The sequence below is a fragment of the Rhipicephalus microplus genome, chromosome 5 (genome assembly GCF_043290135.1).
Source record: "Rhipicephalus microplus isolate Deutch F79 chromosome 5, USDA_Rmic, whole genome shotgun sequence".
Taxonomy (NCBI): Eukaryota; Metazoa; Arthropoda; class Arachnida; order Ixodida; family Ixodidae; genus Rhipicephalus; species Rhipicephalus microplus.
In genome coordinates this window covers 13,647,916-13,668,882 of record NC_134704.1, presented here as the reverse complement: position 1 = coordinate 13,668,882, position 20,967 = coordinate 13,647,916, and the positions used below count along the sequence as shown (strand labels likewise).

Below are 20,967 nucleotides of genomic sequence, written 5' to 3'. Positions count from 1 at the left end.
AGCACTATTAACAATTTACATCACCAGAGAAATCAACGACCCAAAGCTTTGTATCTTAACCTTCTGCGTAGTCATTCATATACAGAATGCCATCTTCCAGCAGCTTTACCTGCTTTAAGAATGCACATCATGAAAAAACAGCACAACAACAAACAGAATCGGAAAGCTGTAAAGAGCATGATAACAATGAAGAATGGCAGTAGTTCGACCACATATTGTGCTGAAAAAGAATGTAAATCTATCTTTCATGAAACATATATTTTGCACTAGCCTCTGTTGGCACTCTCAAAATCGGTGCATTTATCATGCATTGCAAGGGCCTCTCACATATCGGTTGATCATCAGTAACTCTAAACAACAAGGAAATGAACCATCTCTGTCTCTTAGCAATTTAAAGCTCTTGTTTTCGGATTGCTTAAGAATGCATGAGCTGATTTTCATGTCGAGTTTCCTAAGCGCTTCAATTTTTTTAAAAGCACATATTGTGTCTTTAAAGTAATACACCTGTTGGTTGTCGGTACTTAGTCCTGCGCTCTTTTCCTTGTTCCATTTATTGCAATGTTTTTCCATGGAAGCCGTATCAGCACATTCAGGCCTCGTTTCAAAAGTGCACTAGTCTTGGATCCTTTTGGATGGCTGCTGCAGCATACTGCAGTAAAACAACACCAATCAATGCAGAATATTTTGCCAAGTCCCTTCGCACCAACCACGTATACAGTGTATTTTCGTGTACTTGTCACGTGGTTAAATAAATTCAAATTCAAGTCCCATGCCAAAAGATTAGCAACAAAGAAGAGAAAGACAAGTCGGCCTGCTTCTTCAAAAAGCCTCCAGGCAAGTGACATTTCATCAGCAAACCCGGTGACAGCCCTATTTAGTCTGAGTCATTCCATTCTGTGTCTGTGGTGCTGGCCTCCTCAGACTCCACCTTAGGTGGCGGGATCATCTCGAGCACTCTGTCCAAAGGTGACGTGACTTCAGCAGGGGCCGATGGTTTGCTTGTATGGTCTGTTTCACCCGAGATACCTCTGCGTCGAAGCTGCAGCTTGCTCTTCAGATCAGACATGAGGTCCCCACCAGGTGGTACCACCTGCAACAGAAAATTTCAGTTATACTAGCTTGGATGATAACCTACTTCTTGCGCAGATTTTTTTTTTTTTTTTGACAACAAACAAAACTTGGACGGGCGCAAAATGCGCCCATCTGTGTTTCGTCGGTAGGTGTAGGTTAGCAGATGTAGGTTATCATGGAGTACCAACTAGCTCGAACCCACACCTTGTTAGCTTAGCTGGTTGCTGTGATTTCGCGATGTTCTCCGCTTCTAAGTCACTAAAAACCTCTACAGGGTTAGAGGTTTAGAGGTTAACCACCCCTCTGGACACTGCTATGAACACGTCAGCCAAACGCTGCAGTTGTGTGGGGTTTACAGGTGTAGCACAAAGTTTCCACTTCCTCAGGTGCGCTATTTTGATACAGAGGCTTGTTCTGACTCGCTTTGGAGCTGCCATCACCCAACACTGAACTGCAGGTAGCATGCTGTCGACCAAATGAATCCAGTGCAGCGTTTGGACCAAATGCGCTTCTTGCCACGGGGTGCCAATGCATAACATTATGCAGCGAGCCACACTCGTGCAAAGAAATAGCGAAGGGAATGAGCAACAACATTTCTAACATGCACTCAAGGGCACCATGCATGCTGACGTAACTCCTTTTCATGCCGTCCTTGCTTACTTAGCTTCCAGCGTGCTTCAGGGACTCTGTAACTGCATGTCCTTGACCAATCAAGAAATGTTTGTGGCAATTGATTTATGAGGCAATAAACTCTGATACTAAGATCATGCAATGATTACTTGAAAAGTTGTTTGTGAACCCCCTAAAGTGTAGACAATGGTAGCTGCCCTCTATAAAAAATTATTGAAGTAACTTCGAATGCCTATGTATAACACAATCAGCTGGCAGACTGGCACTGCCTTTAGGGCTGTATAATATTTCGTTAGCATTTTGGAGTAGTAATAAAACTCTGGTAAACAGATATGGTAGTAGACAGGGGTCCTCAGTCGGCAGTCAGATATACTACATACTACGTAATTACATCTACGGCTTGCCTATGGACGTAGAATAGTGAATGAAAAGATAAGGACAAAATTATTTCTAGTTCTAGAGAGTGGCAAAAGGCAAAAAAAAACTATATAGAAAGTAATTATGTGTTTGCATCACTCACTGCATAACATCGGCTTGAATTGATAGACTTCGACGACTCTCAGAACAATGCACATACACAACGATAAGTTCATGTTACACATACAGCCACTGCCTGTAGCCAGTCAATTCTTCAGCGGTCAGAAACTTTTCGCGTTTACTTTTCATGCATGCAAACCGCCCACGACGTATACACTCAATGTAACAATTACATAGGAGTAGTCGATTAGTTTGCAAAACAGGAGCATGCAACTCATCAGTTGACAGTAAACATCAAAGTAGGAGCCCCTCAAAATCAGCAGAACTTTGACAGTGCGGACACTTTAAAGCCAACAATGTCAAATTGAGCGAGACAGAAGGAAATTAGGAGAAATTAACAGTGAGAAGGGTCATTCAGAGTGCTAAGCTAGCAAGGCCAGTTAAGAGAAGGCCATGTGGTATTCTTCAGTGCTAAGAAAGTGCCACGGAACCCCCAGTTAGAGATAGCACATCATCCTAGCATGCGATGACAAAATATGGTTCGGATTCTGATGCCAGACCGTTGCCAATCGCATAATTACTTAAAACGCATGGTAAGGGAATCGTTAAAGAAAAAGAAAAAAAATGGCTGCGGTGCAACCTTACTGGCGGCCACCTGCCAGTAAAGCACTCCCTCACTAAAGCAGGATTGCCCACCCTGGTGCAGTACTTGGCCACTACCTCCCATATGAACGCAAACCAGCTGGCAAAAAATTTCGGAAATCATTGGAGCACAAGATGAATACGCAGCATCAAGCTAGTGTGGCCAACCACACTAGCTGTGGTTGGCCACACTAGCTTGATGGCTAGTGTGGAGTACGCAACAACCACACTAGCTGTTGATGGCTGTGGCATAATGATTACAGTTTTGGGAGACTGCGCCGGAGGGCTTTTTCTTACACGTTAGGAGGCCCTGTTTTCACATACAGAGAACCCATGGTTTTAGATCATATTGAGACTGATGGTGCTTGGTCATTAAAAAGATATATTGGCACCATCTCTCGCATGAAAAACAAGATCTTCTGAAATGAGTTGCTAATCGAAATTGAAAAGGAACAACTTCCACAACTGGATCCAAGAACGAGCACAAATTACGGACAGTGTCTCTCTGATAGAAACATGTGGTGTAATAAGATAAGAAATTTTTTCACTCTCGAATTCAAAGAGCATACAGCATACAAATATGCACTAGACGCTTACCTCTGTTTTTCATAAAGAGCGCTCTGGTATCACTTTTTAGTGCCAAACGATGAGAAGCTAACTTCAGGTGCACTAGCCTCACAAAAAGGTCTTTTCAAATGCAAATTAGGTATTTTTCTCTAGGTAACAGAGAAAACTTCTGGCAACAAAAATTTAGAACTGCTCAAGTGCACGTTTTGAAAATCACACTTTAGAAACAGATCTGCTTCAGATTCATCCTACTAAAAAGACTTAGGAAGTGAGCATTTCCAGCAGTTGTGCCAAAATTCTTAATGATAACAAACAACTATTCTTTTATCATGCGGCAAGTTTCAATACTATATTTTTCCCAGACTTCCAGATATCTGCGTGCTTCTGTGCAAAATTTTGTTTCACTTATTATCACACAGCCATTATGGTTAGCTGTCCTATAAATATACTGATAAACCAAATGCAATATATAGCCAACCACCTATAATTGATTAATGCAAGTCAGTGGTTTGATTTCCAAGCAGTTCTGGAATGTAGTCAATGAACTATACACTATGTTGTTTGCATAAACTAGTATAGGCTAAACATCTTAATATATTAGGCCACAAGTCTTAAACACATGGCTCTTGCTTTCGCTAGCAGCCTGCGGCTTCACACAGAATAAACTTTTATGACTTTGCTAAACAGCAGAACTGAGAAGTATCTTGGTACAAGAGTATCGCGATAGTGCCCAAGACTATCTCAATACAATAATATCATGATAGCATCTCTGAAATACTTTTGATTACCTGTATATTTAAATCAACATACATTTGAAGAATGTACTTATATCTCAATAGTGACATAATTTCACAATGTATCAATTATATTATGATGCTGGACAGGGAGCAGGTAAGTCGTTGCTTTTTTTTTTTTGTCAGAAATGATCTCGGGTGTTTGCAGGATAAAGTAAAACATTTTTGTGCTAAGCCAAGCAAAGGCGTGCCACATGCCCGCAACATATGAAGGGTGGCGAAGGGTTCCCCACACGCACAGAACGACCCTCGGGACAAAACGTTCAACGCCGCTGACTACAATCAACCAATATCAATAGTGACACGTTTCATAAACCCTGACATTAAATCCCCTTCAGAAATGACACATATATGAGATACGGGAAAGGCATTTTTTCAAATGGCAATGTTGGGTGACATTTTGATCAACCTCACTGCTCTTGCCCTGCTCCCACCATCTTCACTATCCTCGCCATTGCGGAACTAAGTTTTGCGGCTATGGCCTACTAGTTGAGGCGAGTTTGAGACCACTGTAATAGGCTGTGTCCCAAGGTTGAAGATTCTCAGTTTTTCTTTACGTACTACAGCCCATAAACCTTTGCGATAAACTGTAAACTATCTGAGTCATCCCAGCTTCTCAAGATGGGTGGTACATTACATGGTTGAGAAGCGTTGCCAATTTGCACCATTTTTTACCTTTCACATTATGCTTTCAAAAAAAAGGGGGGGGGGATGCATGAAAAATACAGAATCACAGACTTGGACGGTGACGTGAAAGATGAGGAAGGGCAACAGTGGCATACTGGGGCGTACACAGCGTACACGTACAGGTGCCGTGCCAATAATGGGACAATAACAGCTCAACCTCATTAAAGTAAATGCATATACAACGAATCGTTATTAACAATAAGGTGGGTTTAAAACAGACTAATGGCAACACCTCATCCTTGCAACAGTTCCTGCCAATAACACCAAATAAAACGTTTGATTACAGTCAGGACACTTCGGTGTAAGGAGAGTGTTGGTTAATGAGGTTTAACTGTACTTTATTTTCCAGTGTATAAGACACACCTTTTTTTATTATAGTACAGTAAGACGGTAAGCTGGGCCAGTTGGTTTGGATTCGTCGTGAACTTGTTTACAGCGCAACACCAGAAACACGGGACAGGGAAAGAGCAAAAGAGAAGCACCGTCTTTTCTTTCTCTTTTGCTCTTTACCTGTCCTGTGTTTCTGGTATTTCCTATAGTATTTTCACTGCTGCATATTATACAACAGTGTGTCTTATATATACACGGACAGTCAGGCGATTCTGCAAGAACTATTATTGAGTGGGAGAGCACTTGTAAGGTTGTAGCACTCACAGTACAAGTTACAAAAATTAAAGTACTGTTACATCATAATGTTGTAGCAGCTACAATACCAGTTGCAAAAACAAAAGTACTACTTTGTCATCATCATAAGATTTTGTGTGATATGTCGCTGCAATCCAGCAGTAGTTTCAGCTTCTGGTCATCATTTACATTTGGTATGCATGTGTGTAGGTGTTTACAGTACGTCGTGATTATTGTTTATGTGTTCCCACCAAGCCTCATAATGCTGTAGAGGCAACACCAATGATGGCCTTTAAGGTGGTTACAACACCGCACCAAAGAGTTACGCAGAGGCTGACACAGGCAACCCAGCGATGCTACCAATCGAGGCAGATATTTAAAACAGTGCACCGGAGGATATGGCTTAGAATTCAATGGAATAATTATTGTTTTTTTTGCACCTTGGGACAACGTTGTTTACAACTTCAAATAATTGGTGCCATGCATGACTACATACTTTGCAATGAATGTACTCGCGTGCCTCCTTATGTTTAATCATGTTGATAGAGTTACAAATAAATGCGTCTTGTACAAAGGTGTGTCTTATATGTAATTTCTTTTCCTGTGAAAGGTGTAAAAAGTAGGGGGTGCATCTTATACAAAGGTGAGACTTACCGGAAAGAGGGTAATACCCTTTGGTGCAAGTTGTGTCTGCTCAACAAATTTTTTTCAAAATACAGTCAAAGCAGATTATTTTTAACAACCCCTTGTAAATGCCGTGTCTTGTAGTATGCATATATAAAACTTCAGTTTACCACCAAATTTGATATATTGCATGCTATGTCGCATTGCACCTCTGCAAGTGTGCTTCTCATAACAGATAGTCTCAGCAGTTGCTGCCAGACAGGGCACTGATCGGCAGCAGGAGCTACAGAGCAAGTAAAAATTTTTGTGCACGGTGCATGTCTGAAGATATTTGCATTCCATCATAATAAATTTCTTCATTATACTTCACTGCTGTACAGTTGTATAATGCAGTGAAGAATACTAATACACTGCAGTGTTATGCGGTGAAGAATGCTGATATTAGAGTAGGCTGCAGTTCAATGAAGCATGCTACCTGTTGTCATTCATTTAAAAGTGGGTACGATAGGGTAAATGGTATAGGTCAGTTTTAGCACAATATCTTATAAATGGTTGCAAGCATTCTCATAAAATATTACGTGCTCACAAAAAGTGCCACTGGGTATCAAGTGACACCCTTTTTTTGTGCCTAGGTTGCTTATCCTTCCTATGGTCCACTCCCAAATTTTAAAGGGGGTTCACTTATTCAATGTAATGTACATTTTCTCTGCAACTACCACAGGGAATACAACCATATTCAGCCGTGTTGTTGTAGAGACTTATAGGTTAGACTTATAGGTTACATCTGAACTAAAAAATATGCTACATTTTTCATGAAGGTTTTGTAAAAAAAAAAATGCTGCTTGCACTACATCACAGAGGGTGCATATTGTTGTGTAATTTTTTTACAGCTTCGTTTTTTATGAAATCAGCAATTTTTTTTTAGTTCAGATTGTTTCTAACTTGTTGTAGTGCATGCATACAAAGTTTGATTGAAATCGGTTCAGTACTTTTTGAGAAAAGGTACATTGAAGATAAAAAATGTACAGAAAAAGCTATTTGAGAAAAGCAAAGTTTTACGTGCGTATACTGCCTACGCCAGAGGGCGTGCGGCACACTTCGGCTCAGCATTTAAACCGCTTGGAGCAGCCGCTCAACATCGGGCTTTCACAGAGTACAGTGGATTTCTCAGTGTCAGTATTGCAAATTTGATTTGTCATGTTTTGTCGAAATCCACTACAAAATAAGGAGACAATATGTACCTGAAGCAGGGTCTGCCTTAAGTAAAAGCTGTTAATAAATGCCTTGTAGTTGTTGTACAACGGTGCGTACTGTGTCTGATTGTTCTAAGAGCAGCTCTTTTGCGAGACCCTATAAAGATCACTAGGAAGACGTCTGTCAAAAAAGTTGAATGCGACAAAACATAACCGTGACACTAACATAAGAGTACCTATTACACAGTAGTAGTAGATTATATATTCACTACAACTCTCAAAACTGCATGGTACGTGTTTCTGAATCAAACGAAACGATTATTAATGCAGACCACCACAAAATAAGCAAAAAGCACACGAGGAATAGCTCCACCTGCTTGCGTTGTTGCTGTGGCCGACGCGCACTCTTGAGGCCTGCCTTGCCACCGGCCTGCCGAATGGACTCCAGCAGGCTGGCGCGGGCACTGCCATCTTCCGTGACGGGTAGCGACAACTCTGCACGTGTTTCTGCATTACTCGACCTGCAAGGTGTCAACAGATTAGTGCCACAACCTGCTCACTACTGTGTTCAGTTTCTCGAAGGCGTTGTGTGATTCTATCATTCGGGTATGAGTAAGTATGAGGCAGCAAAACTTTAAAAGATACGGTAGTTACTTTTCACTACATGTGACAAACTTTGTCAACAAATGGACAAGAAAGACATTGTCACATGAACACTGCATCAGTCCTGTTTGTATTTCTTTAGTCCAGTCTTCATACTTCAAGGTAAAAAATTGTCCACGTAACCACAGTTTTTTCTAAACAGACACAGTTTGGGCGAATAAAGCATTTATTCAATAGTTGTTCTTGTTAATTTCACAGCAAAAGGTTTGATTTTCACAATAGATAAGTAACCAAAAGTTCTATTTATTTCTAAGTGCTTAAGAATTTTCAACTTTTGAAGAACAGATTGAATGCAGTTTTATTTGACTCTCATCAAATAGTCATTTGTAATCGCAGTGCCTTTCTGAATACTTTGCCAACTGAGAAATACCACACATGAAAGTCACAGATGTTTCTCATTCACAATGGGCATAATGCACTAGGGCATACTGAGTTGCTCATAAAACTTTAGTAGCAGTTAAACATAATCAACTTCGATAAAATGTTATGTAGAAACAACACCTTGCCGTAAGTATTACGTACTATATAGTCAAACCTCTTTGTGACAGACACTGACATAAGAGACAAATGGGTATAAGGGACACCATTGTGCCTTCAGTAAAATACGGATTGATAAGAAAATGCATACGTAGTACTCTGTTCATGAGAGACTTCTTATATAAGAGACTAGAATTACTGCCTGCAGCATGCCTCTTATAAAGGGGTTTAACTGTATATAAATGTAGCATTGCACTCTCTTCACAAACAGAGTTGTAGTACTCTGTATTTGCGCCTAATTTACGTAAAGCTTTTAGAAAATTTGGAGTATGCAACAAAAAGAAATGAATCTGTGTCTTATTGCCATAATAAATCACCATGTCTTTATCCCGTTATAGCAGCTTCATCTGCCACTATATTTCAAAACGGGGAAAATAACTGCTTTTCTTCTCAATCTGCCATCTGCATAACTGCAGCAGCTTCCATGAAGCCGATGCTTGTGATGAATGTGAAACCAGCATCTGGCAATGTTATCCATCATTTGCGTCAAGCAACCATGAAAACCATGAGCTTTTGCCGACTTATGGGACTGGAAATGTGACAAAGAGTACCACTGCAAAGTAGTGGACCATGACCAATATTGTCCACTGCATTGTTTGCCGCTCTGTTAATCTATGATAAGAAAGGTGTATTATTATCGCAAATGCTTTTCACAAACAATAAACTCGGGACATGACTGGCATATCTAATTCCATTTCTTGAAGTGATGTGGATGTTTTATCAATGCACTTATCACCATACCTTATTAGACAAGGCTCTTATCACCACATGATCTAAAAAAGTATCCTTGTAGCATGTATGGTTCCTGTGCCATTCTGGCCCTTTTCAACAATTTTGTCATAGCTCCCAACAAAGCACTAAATTTCAAATCTGGCGAAATTTATCACTCAGTTTTCACCAAATTTGCATCTTACTGGGCTTGCCATAACATTACTGTACTGAGACTGTGACATAAAATTACTTTATATGAAGGCGAAAATTAATGCCTATTAATAGCAGCAAGAAACAGTAACAAAAATGTCTTCTGCATCACGAACTAAGTTACATCAAGGTCGAACTCATCAGCTAAACTTCACAACTTGTCCCTTCTCAAACAGCAGTTGACGTGCTCTTTGTAAAGGTGTATGCAATAAAATGAAATTTATGACAGACCGATATCATAGTATTGCTGAATTTCCATGCGCGCTTAGGAAAATTTTGAAGTCTGCAAGGCACATCACCACCAGAACAGCAGTAGATGCTGCTCAAAGTGTGTTTTGAATGTCGAAGTGGCAACCCCGCCGCTGTAGTCATGGTGCTCAACTGCTGACCTGACGGTCGTGGGACCGAATACCAACAGCCTTTCAATGGAAGCGAAATGCTCGAGGCCCTTGTACTTAGATTTAGGTCCATGTTAAAAAGCACAAATGTCAAAATTTTGGAGCCCTCCGCTCAAGTACCCATCATAATCATACTGTGGTTTTGGGACATCAAACTTCAACTATTATTGCATTTTTTCTAAAACAGTCTAAGACCTGGTTTATTAAAAAACTCGCACCTTGTAGACTGTTGAAATCAATGATACATTGTGCCTGGCTATCATCACACATACAAGTGTAAAAAAGCAATAATGCTTAATTATTAATTTATGCCCCTGCATGCCATTATGCCATTGTTTAGTTCAACACTCGCCTGGTACTTGATTCTAGAGCACTTGCATCGCCCTCATGAGGCACAGTCTCCTCAGGCTGCAGTTCTGGAACTTCATCTGGCTCCAAGAAAGGTGGACAGTCCACTACAGGCTCAGCGCTGCCATCCAGTGGTGGCAGGCCACCAGAACCCACTTCAGGGAGAGATGGTGGAACATCCTCAAAGCTATCAGCTGGTACTTCAGGTAGTTCTGGAAGCCACGACGGTGCAATAGATGGTCCCAAGTCTTCGGAGTACGAAAGGTCATCAGCTATGCCTGCGGAAGAGCAACCAAAGGAGCTGAGCATCGTGAGAATTAGATTTCGAGGATCGTGGGAATTTATTTCATGCAAAGCAGTCGGTGAGTAGCTGTGTATGCTGCATTTATTTTTTGCTCTGAGTCTCACATTATGGGGAGATTTAAATTTTTTTGTGTCCACTGGGAATGTTCACTCCCCGACAATAAATCTTCTATAATGTCATAATGTCAAATATTTAATCTGTACTGATTTACAAGGTCTGCACTCACCATTCTTGGCTTTATAGACTGTGAATAGTTTGAAAACATCCCCATTTGACAGACCGTAGCAAGTGGATATACGCCACGCATGACTTAAAGAGTTTCATGATGTAAGCAGCAAGCAATTTGCACTACTCATGTTATAACCGGTAATTTTGTTCACTAAACATTCAAGTCCTCAGTGGTTAGATAGACATAAAAATGATCAAAGTGACTTTGATTTGCAAAGAAATGCTTTGCAGTTAAAAATATGGGATTCCCCTGGCTATGTCAATGCTTAAAAGCCTGCGTGGTCATCCTGTCCTGTGGTTGACAGGCTGGTTGCTAGCAACATGTATGCTATTGTAAATGTTCTTACTGGATCCTGTATGACACGTCACTGGGTGAATGAGTCAATGTTGGCTGAGGAAAAATTGTACATCTACTGATGGCATAGTAACGGCACCAAGGAGCCTCTAGTTACCTTCACGTTCAAGTGAATCCCTGACAAGCAGTATGAAGGAGTGGCAATGCATTATGGCTTAGCATGCCATAGTTTAATTTGCCAGGCTCTTAGCTTTGGTTTCACACTTTTCAACCTCCAACACTTTTTTGAAGCACTGCAAGAGTGACAGTTTTGCATGATTTCCAGGATAGTTACCTGCAATGGCCAAAATCGTCTGCAAAGTGCTAATATTAGAGGCAGTGCAGAAGGGTTTCTTGAAGGGCTAGTTGGTACATGATACTGAGGGGAACAGCGCAAAAACGGGACGGAGAAAGATTGAACACACCTGTGTCATGTGTTCAATCTTTCTCCGTCCCGTTTTTGCGCAGTTCCCTTCAGAGGCAATGGTTCATTCATGATGCATTTAATCCTTGCTGTCACAGGATTTCTTGTTTTTTTAGCTGGAATGGTCAAAAAAATTGAGTTATTGCCATCAGAAAAATTCCCAAATCAGAGTTGCAATTGAAATCAATAGATACCAATAATACACATTTTTTATTTTAGAGTAGCCCTCCTCCCTGCAATGATGCCCTTGTGGTGCTGCAGGTACTTGTATAAATAAATTAAAAGTTACATTTGAACACTATGGCAACAATGTGCACACCAAACCCTGAAAAAGCCTAAAAAACTGTTGGTGGTGTCATGCACATACACCACCCATAGTGCTTGTAGCTTAAGCCTGCCCATTTAGAACTGCAACGGGGCACCGCAAAGCGTAGACGTCCCCGACACCCTCACCTGGCAGATGAGGAAGGGCAGCAGGGGCATCCATTTGTGGCACCTGACCCATGCCTGGGCTGTACAGGAAGCCCTCCTGTGGTGCACCGCGTTGTCCCGTGCCACTCATCGAAGCTGGAGCTGCCCCAAGGAGCCCTGGCCCTGCTGGTGCCTCTTCCGCCCGAGCTGTTGTTCTTTTGGCTTCGCCCAGCGGGTCATGCTGTACATACCTCGTGTACCTAGAAACATAAGCACGATGTCCAACACTTTCCGACATGGTCTTAAAACTGAGGGTATACTGTAATCAACAGTACTTCGATGAATAAGCCCATATTAAAAGTAAATTGTAATAATTTATCATTTCCTCTACTTGCATTCTTCGTTGTGCAGTGCCTGCAGTGTAACCACGAAAGCACCTGTCTGATTGCCTAATATTCCATCTTGACATTGATAGTTTGCCACATCAATGGTGTATAAGTTGACACAATCATTGCTGTGTTGCCAATATTTCATTTATCCTTCGCAGTCTGATAACCTTATACACACCTTCGGTACATCCTGGTCCAAAAGAAAAAAAAGCAGAGCTGAGGCAAAAGGAGCTTACTTATTCTTTCAAAAGATGATGCATAATTCAGCCAGAAAACGTATACATGGATCAATCACAGGAGAGCTTGTTCAGCATAGTGTGACAACGAAGAGCTTCACCCATGCCGTCTTATCGAGTGGGGCCTGACAACTAAATGCTAAGTGTTAATTACAATTTTGTTATACACTCATAGGAGAGAGAGAGAAAGATAAAGGAAAGACATGGAGGTTAACCAGACCAAGACTCCAGTTTGCTACCCTATACTTAGGAAGAAAGAAAAGAGACGTAAAAGAATGAAAGAGAAGAAAAGTTGGTGGCAGTAGGACAAAAAAAATTTAGTGACTGGAGCACTATCCGAGCACTATATTGTTTTGTGTACCTCATAGAAGGTACACGAAACAAGATAAAGCCACGCACGATAAGAGATCACAAGAGGTGTTGGAACCCTTACGACCCCAACCTTAAAACAGCAAAATGAACCGTGAGTGTGTATAGCACAGCATGTGGAGCTTAGAATAACAAAGAGCAGAACAACTTGGTAAGTATTCTATTGAAAAGAAAGGGGGAGCAAAACATATACAACAAAGAAGTCAGGCCACCACAAATTCCGACTAAAAAATTATTAGTTTGTGTTTCTGGCACCTTGACGTCTTTCTTCTGTCCATGTGTTGCACGCCCTGTCTTTTACCATAGATGGCGAATGCTACACTGAATGTTCCTTACGGGTTATCTCCTGTGTTGAATAAAAGCAAGCTGCCGATGCTTTCTGTGCTTTCTGGCAACCTGCCGAGTCCTTCCTCGTTCTGCCAGGCAGGCTTTGAGGCAGTCAAGTTAGACTTGGCAGGTGGCCGAACATTGAAGAACTGCAATTTCTCCTTGAGGAGTCGCTCATCAGGGGCCACGTGCTGACTTCGGATGCGCAAGTGACTTGGCTGGAATGGCACAGCTGGCAAAAAGGACTGTAGTTCTTGAGCAAGTTCTGTGTCGCTAGCAGGATATTTGTAACTGGAGAAAACCTGCAGAAACATGAGCAGTGTTTGAGCACAGTGCAACAGCAACATAGCCGGGATTTAATTCATGGGAGGTAAGTGTCCACTGCACACAAGTGTGTGTGTTACAAACATACACAAAACAATAAAAATTAAAAGAGATGTTAGACACATCCCAACCACAACCCTAAAACAGCAAGATTGACCATGATAGTGTATATCATAACACATGGATGATAGGTAAAAAGTACATAGAAGAGAAAAGCGCACAATGCTCTTTCTTCTACTCTATTCTTTTTTTTTTCATCACATGACTGCTGTGCTATATACTGTCGCAAACCACATTTAACTCACCCATGCTTCTATTGTTGTGAGCAAGATGGACAGCAAATGACAATCAAGGTTAAGGAGCTGCATGGTGAAGATGAAGAACTGGTGCAGGTGATGATGACAGATGTGCACTGCAGAGTGGAATAACTACACCAAGACATATATGGCGACAATGTATGCACACACGCACGCGTGTGTGTGTGTGTGTGTGTGTGTGTGTGTGTGTGTGTGTGTCGCTGTTATAGTGGCGTGCTAAGTAGGGAACTTCAACCATTCTCAAACTCGGCGAGGTTACGCGCATTCTTGCCAATCTCGGAGGAGAGGAGAACGTACTAGGCATACAACCACTTATGACTTACCTTCGTCGCTTTGCTGCTGCCACGTATGGCGGAAATTTTGGCTTTTGCCAACTCTGCCCGATTTTGAATGCTCTGGAGGCGGTCCTTGTACTCATTCAACCGTTCCTGCAGACCATCCAGAATTGTGTTGGCGACTTTGCCGAGGTGATCGAGACTATCCGCCACTTGCAGAATGCACTCATCGTGACGAAGGTCCGATGGTATCAAACGTGCCTCGTACGGCTGAAACTTCATGCTGTGGAACACGCCGGGACGACAGCCGAAACTTCGATCAGACAGCGGAAACCCTGCTCCCGCACGGACAACCCCAGCACCGTGCTTACGAAGCTGCGGGCGTCTTAATGCTCTGCATTAGAACCACAAACGCCTACAAGCTGCCAGCCGCACTACACTGCTGAACTGGTTCGACGCACGCAAAGCGAAGAAATCACAGCTTGATCACATGCCGATCATCCTCTCGAAAGTACGCACCTCACAAACCTCCCCGCCCTCTCATGTAAGACCACGTGACGTGTTCGTACTAAGTTGACTACTTATCGCAGCTCTGGTCACCTTTGCTGTTTTATAACAGTAACTACTTCAGCAAACTAAATTGTGCTTAAATATTTGTTCAGTAGAAGCAGTGATCAACACTTTAATACGAAACTGTCGCAACAACGTATTTATGTTGCATGGTATGCTGGTTGCGCGAAAGTAGTTGATTCGTCGTGCGCGAGTTCATTTGACTCGTGAACTCGGTGGCGCGTTTCGTCGCGGCTTTATGATGTGCGAATTATGACTTCGCCAAGAAAGTGATGGGGCCATTCTTCGAGCTTCACTATGACCGAAGGTTCGAGCTGTCCACAACAAGAGCTCCTTAAACGTTTGCGCGATCTCCAGGAGAGCGTGGCGGAGAAAGACACGCTCATCGATGCCGACTGTCTGAGGATACAGGAGCTGCAAAGCAGAGTGCGCTTACTTCAGCAGGAAAAAGCAGCGTTGTTATGCGACATAAACGATATTTGTGCACAACTTGGATTCCCAGACCTGGAGGCGCTCGAAAATGAAAGGTGACAATTTATTGTAATCGTTGCACCTCAACATTCGTGCCGACGCCAACTACGGTAGCAGTGCGTCAACATTCTGATGTATCACTGGTACTGCGCTTGCAAATCATCGTGTAGCAGAGCGACGTAAGAATGCATGCCGAGGTAGCGTGTTGTGCAGAAAAGTGCTGTTTATCTTACGTGAACCGTAGGCCTAACCGTTTCGTTTACGATTATAGGTTGCATAAATTACAGGTTGTATAACGCTGAAATGGCTTCTAGTGGAAGTTTCGTCCAGGGTAGTTATTTACAACCTACGAAGACAAAAATTGACTCTAACGTTTCAATTGACGTCACCGCATGTGAAAGGAGCCATCTCGTAATTGAATCTTGCATGGAAGACTTGTGAAGCAGGCTCTCCTAATCGCATTAGCTGAACGTGGGAAATTCCACGCTTGGAAATACGAGCGTGTGGTGAGTGGACATCTGTGGCGAAGTCCCCCGCACGGTTTATATATATGTATATATATATATATATATATATGTGTGTGTGTGTGTGTGTGTGTGTGTGTGTGTGTGTGTGTGTGTGCTTTGTCCACCAGTTCCATTCGCCATGAGAATGGAATGCGATGCGCGACGGCGGAGCAGCTGCTCGGCAATGGTGACATCTGATACGTGCAGAGTAGGTGGAGAAGCGTATCATGTCGCACCGCCGAGCCGACGCGAGCGCATTGACGTGGTCCCGCGAAACCTTTCTTGAGACCTGGCCGCTCGCGTGCACCTGCCGGAGGGGTTTTAAACCGTCCGCTGGGCGTTTTACGGGAGGTGTTTGCGCGACGCCGCTGCCACCAAGGAGACCGCAGTTGACGGTATGCAGCTGTCCGAGAGCAGGTGCATGTTGCGATGGCGGCGAGGAGGAGTGACCGGCGGCGGCACGCGACAGCTGTCCGGCGGGCACGCTTCAAGGCTCGTCTGGAGAGGGCAGAGGAGAGGGGAGCGCTTTCATTTATCCGACCACGTCTGTCCGACCGGCCGCGCCGCACGCGTTTTCCTCAAAGCGTCGCCGCCGCTCCGGACAAGACGGCAAACCGAGGGCCGCCGCGCGATAACGGCTCGTCGAATAACGGGTCTCGTGCGCGTGTGGGTGGCCCTGGAGTTTTCGGCCGCGGCGTCCGGTGCAACTGGGCATGGAGAATGCGGCCGGCTGCCGTCCGACGCTTTGTCCGGGCGTCGTTGTTGCCTGGGTGGACGGGCGCCCCCCGCGGCGGTCCGTAGCCGGGAGCTGCCAGGCGTAGCCGCGGGCGCACCGCCTCGGGCGTCGCGGAGCGCAGAGGGCGCTGCGCACGCCAAGGACGCGGACCTCGAGCGACGACGGCTGGTGGCGGAGGTGGTGCAGCGGTGGGCGGCCGTCATGTTCGGCGTCGGCGAGCCCCCGCTCGTGTGTCAGGAGGCAGTGTTCACGCGGGACCGCGGGCCACGGGCATTCCTGCACCCGTTCAGCCCGTACGGCCGCGCCGTCCTGCGCGTCACCCAGCACAGGTAGGCTGGCCGCCTGACCCAGATCGCGGTCGCCATTGCGCGCTCCCAGTCGGGAGGAAACGGCCCTCGACCAGCTTGGCGATCGCGCTTAGTAGTGGCGCGTGGCGGGCGCGCGGGTTCGTGCGTGCCATGTGGCCGCCCTCGCAATGTGGATGCCCCCCGCGAGCCGCTGCGACGAGCTGCTGTTGCTGTGGCGCTGCCTGGCCCTCCAGGCGGGCCTGGCGGGGTCCGGCTCGGCACTGCGGGTCTGCCGCGACCGGCCGTCCTTCCGCCGATATCCCGCGGTCGACCGGTGAGCCGCCCACAGGGCTCGGCCCGTGTGGACAGAGCGCACCATTGAAAAAGGGAACGTGCCGCGTATTAACCGAGATGAAACGAAACTGCCCATTCTGCCGCTGCTGCTTCGTGTGCTAGCGGTGGAGGAGAAAAAAATTGCCGCCTTCCTTGTTCGCGCACAACGCCTGCGTCTTGCTCGAGTTGATATATGTCGCACACCTACTCGTGCAAGTGCAGTTGGCCGTTCGCATCGATCGTTGCCGAATGAAAAAGCTCGTGCGTTGGCAACTGCGAAACCTGTCGAGCCACACGAGGCAGCGTATAACTCCATGCATGGTTGCTCTTGTCTGTGCCCATTGATGCATTTCGAGTGCCCTCGTTCGACTATTCTCTATTGAAAATGTACCTCCGGCAGTTTCGTTTTATGTCGCGGTTTTTGAACGTGTCAGTGGATCGTGTTGCAGATTTCCCGCTGGACTGAGACATCTGCTAACCGAAACCACCAAGGCGCGCTGTCATTAACAGTTTTGTAGCAAGTGGGAAGTTTATAAACGTTATAAACTTAAGCTACTCGGGAAAACACAGCGCCACGGGGCGAGGATGTGTTGTGAAATCGCAGTGCGGGTGCCGCCGAGACAAAAATAAACGCCACGAATTTGTGTTCGAAACAACTTGGCCCCCATGAACAAAGACGCCCAACGTCACACCTAAGTGATGTTGCTTATTAATGCCCACCGTGCCTGCATACCTCAAGTTTAAAATTATAGCCGTTTGCGCGTTTAGAATGCATTGATGGGTCTACAGAAGATCGGTGTGTGGTTCCCACAAAACACTCCGTGTGTTTTGTTACCTGCATTGTTTCTCTCTTGGAAATGGGTGTGTGCAATGTGATACGTAAAAATGAGCATTGAGAGGGAAACTTGGGTACTGTTATTGATGGGGAATTTGCCCACAAAGACATTCCAAACACTTACAGTGCTCTCGAAGTGATTCGTAACATCAAAAGTAATAACAACTGGTATGTACAATTGCTCATTATTAAGTACTTCGTGTGCTTACAAATTTGATGAAAAACTGTCATTTAAGTTCAGGTTCAAGTATTCCAGCCAAGTTTACAGCAGAGTCTCACGTTTTGAAGATGGTGGAAACAAAAGTTCATGCATTACTTGACCCTACACTGATTGATTTTATTTTGTGAGCAATTTACACCATGTTTGCATATTTTACTTAAGCTCAATCCACACTGCAAGAGGATCATTAATGGTTTCAGAGAATCACTGCTCTTTGAAACCATTTCAGGCCTTCCTTAAATGCATATTGTACTAACCATAATCGACGTATTCTTTGATATAGTGACCTTGTTTTGTAAGTAAGCTCTGAATTACTGAGCATTATAAAATGTTCGTAATGAATTTGTACGTTTTTCAAGTCCTCCTTGGTTTATTTATCATTGGTGTGTATTCTAGCACAATGTAGTAAACAGTGTATTATTTAAATATTTGGCAGTGTGAATTTTACAAAGCCTAGACTAACCTAGACTAGTGTGAGCTAAAACCTATTCCATAAGCAGGGGCAAGTCAATCTAGATAGGATTTTTTTTTTCTTTTTCTGTTGATGGATCCTGTGGGCAGTTGCTTTCTTATTTGTTGTATAGCTGGCCGTTTCGTGTCACTAATTATTTCTTTTAGCCTAGCTGCAGTGGTCTTGCAAAAATGTAGGCCTCTTCTGAGATTTTAGAAATATGAGCTGGGAAGAAGTGCCCATGCCATCAGTATTCATGTTCACTGTGTAGTCACATCAGTTTTCAATCTGAGCACTTCATTTGATTAATGAAATTCATTCCTGCTATGAAGCTTAATGTGCGTACCAAAATTTCCGGAGCCCTCCACTACGGCGTCTCTCATAATCATATAGTGGTTTTGGGACGTTAAACCCCACATATCAATCAATGTGCGTACCAATGTATAACTTGCTGTGAATGGCCTGTTATTTGCATCAGTATTGCTTCGTTCAGCTAATAGAGGCGAAAATGCTGTAGGTCCGTGTGCTCAGATTTGGGCGCACGTTAAATAGATGGTAAAACCTTATTTCATCAGAAAGCAACTGCGGACGATTCCGTGTTTGATGGCCATCAACCCAAGGTTGGCGGCGACCCGTGTGGCCCACTCCACGATCCTTAACTGGGTTTGAGCTGGTCAACACGGCCTCCCAGTGCTCAAGATAGGGATGGGTGCATGTTAAAGAACCCCAGGTGGTCGAAATTTCCGGGGTCCTCCACTATGGTGTCTCTCATAATCATGTGGTGGTTTTGGGACGTTAAATGCCACATATCAATGCCTCATTCAGCTAGCTGATCAATTCATGCCCACATATGGTGAAAAACTGCTCTGAAGTACATTTGCAAGAACTTTGGCAAGTCAGTATTCTATACTCATTATAAACTTTGACCTGTTCGGCTATAATGTACTCTGTTTAGAGAGGCCAAAGTATTGGCTAATTATTCTGGTTGGATGAGCACTCTTTTGATAGCTTTTGACATGTAAATAATGGTAATGTAGCTTGCCTATAGCGAACGAGCTTTGTTTTCACATTAGTGAGTCATATTTCTTACAGCCATGCAAAATCTGGCTATTTGACATTCATTAATATCTGTTTTTCTTTCTCTCTCTCTTTTATTTCTTTTCTAATATTGAGATCAAAGTTTGTAGGTGAAATGTGTGTTGGGGGGAGTGGGTGTTTTATCCTGTTGTGTACAATGTATTTGGGTTGCCAGGAATGACGTAGATGTACACAGTCAAGCACACAGAGTGCTGCAGTTGCATCACAGTGTCGTGCACTTCCCCACCAGATTTTTAAGTATGCCATGTGCTAATGGAATTGCAACAGTAGGACTGGGGTACGGCCTGATAGTGACGAAGAGCTGGTAATAAACTCCTTCACCAGAAAAGGGGTTGGCTACCCTGCTGCAGTACTTGAACGCTGTCTTTTACATGAATACAGCACTTATACACTAAAGTACTAACCACTATACGATCACGGCTGCCCGGCTGGACACTTATACACTAAAAGAAGTTTTTACATAATTGGTAGTATTGTGCTGATGGTACACATTTCTACTGCTTGGTTTTTACCACTGTGCTGTTAAGCCTTTTACTTCTCAAATAGATACTAAAGTGTTGTTAATTCAGCTTTGTTGTTCATGGTTCCCAGAACGCCAAATAGGGGTCCTAAGCGAAAGGGTCTTTCAAAGGATGAAGTTGAAAGCGCGGGGTATAAGCCGAGTAAAAAGGAAGAAAGGGGCTCCTTTTGCAAGCATTCCGTATGTTTACAGGGTTTCCCATAAGCTGAAGAAAGTTGGGGAGAGCTTCTGATGCAGTGTGGTTTTTTCTGCTGCAGACAAGCTTGGCCGCATTTGTGCGGCTGTAGGTAAAAAGTTATCAGGACAGAGAAAGCGGGACCACGGGTGCGACATCAAGCACCGTGATAAATTGGTTGAATGTGGCAAAAAGGTAGTTTATGATACACCATTATCTTGTGGGAAATGCTATGTTGGGCAGACAGGACGGTGTGTAAACAATAGATTGTTGGACCATAAGTCTTCTTTGAGTGGGACACCTCGTTCAAATCTTTCGTTACATTGCAGGCTGCGCACCCTTGCTATCAGAAGCTAGGGTGCTCGCAAGAATGGAAGGAAAAGTTGCACGAGAAATTGAAGAAGGTTATTTTATTAACAGATTGGGCGGTATATGCGTAGCGAGGCCTTCTATCACGTTACATGCCACTGAGATAGATTGTTTGAGTACTTGCAACTAACAAGATTTTCTGCTAATATAACTTGTGACTTTGTTGACGTTTATATATATGTGTGTGCTTTTTCGAATAAATTGAGTTGATAGTTTGTGCTTCTCTGTCTCTCGTGTTTATTTCACGCCAAAAGCTAGGTTAATGATGAACCAACTCGCCCA

At 43.8% G+C, this 20,967-nt stretch overlaps 2 protein-coding genes across 4 annotated transcripts in view; one reads left to right on the top strand and one right to left on the bottom strand.

The window, feature by feature from the left end:
- Positions 1-744: 744 nt before the first annotated feature.
- On the bottom strand, positions 745-14,565 carry wash (WASH complex subunit washout). Its single transcript, XM_037426138.2, has 6 exons — positions 14,163-14,565; positions 13,208-13,500; positions 11,920-12,137; positions 10,181-10,454; positions 7,683-7,830; positions 745-1,090 (listed from the first exon to the last, which is right to left on the bottom strand). The coding sequence occupies exons 1-6, from the start codon at positions 14,394-14,396 to the stop codon at positions 875-877; spliced, it is 1,383 nt and encodes a 460-aa protein (XP_037282035.2). The 5' UTR covers positions 14,397-14,565; the 3' UTR covers positions 745-874.
- Positions 14,566-14,847: 282 nt separating this feature from the next.
- siz (Brefeldin-resistant Arf-GEF family protein schizo) overlaps positions 14,848-20,967 on the top strand; it is a 28,278-nt gene continuing 22,158 nt past the window's right edge. The window contains exon 1 of one of the 3 annotated variants that reach the window (XM_037426140.2): positions 14,848-15,211. In XM_037426140.2, the coding sequence (XP_037282037.2) occupies positions 14,982-15,211 (230 nt within the window). In that variant the 5' untranslated portion in view covers positions 14,848-14,981. Of the gene's footprint in view, positions 15,212-16,043; positions 16,727-16,857; positions 17,019-20,967 lie in introns of those variants that run through there. The other 2 variants (XM_037426142.2, XM_075894871.1) reach the window with 2 other exon arrangements.

Coding starts and splice junctions, on each gene's coding strand:
- wash (XM_037426138.2), bottom strand. CDS start 14,396: ATGAAGTTTCAGCCGTACGAGGCACGTTTGATACCATCGGACCTTCGT. Junction 13,501..14,162: donor GCAGCAGCAAAGCGACGAAG/GTAAGTCATAAG, acceptor ATGTTTCTGCAG/GTTTTCTCCAGTTACAAATA. Junction 12,138..13,207: donor TTCAACACAGGAGATAACCC/GTAAGGAACATT, acceptor TTATGTTTCTAG/GTACACGAGGTATGTACAGC.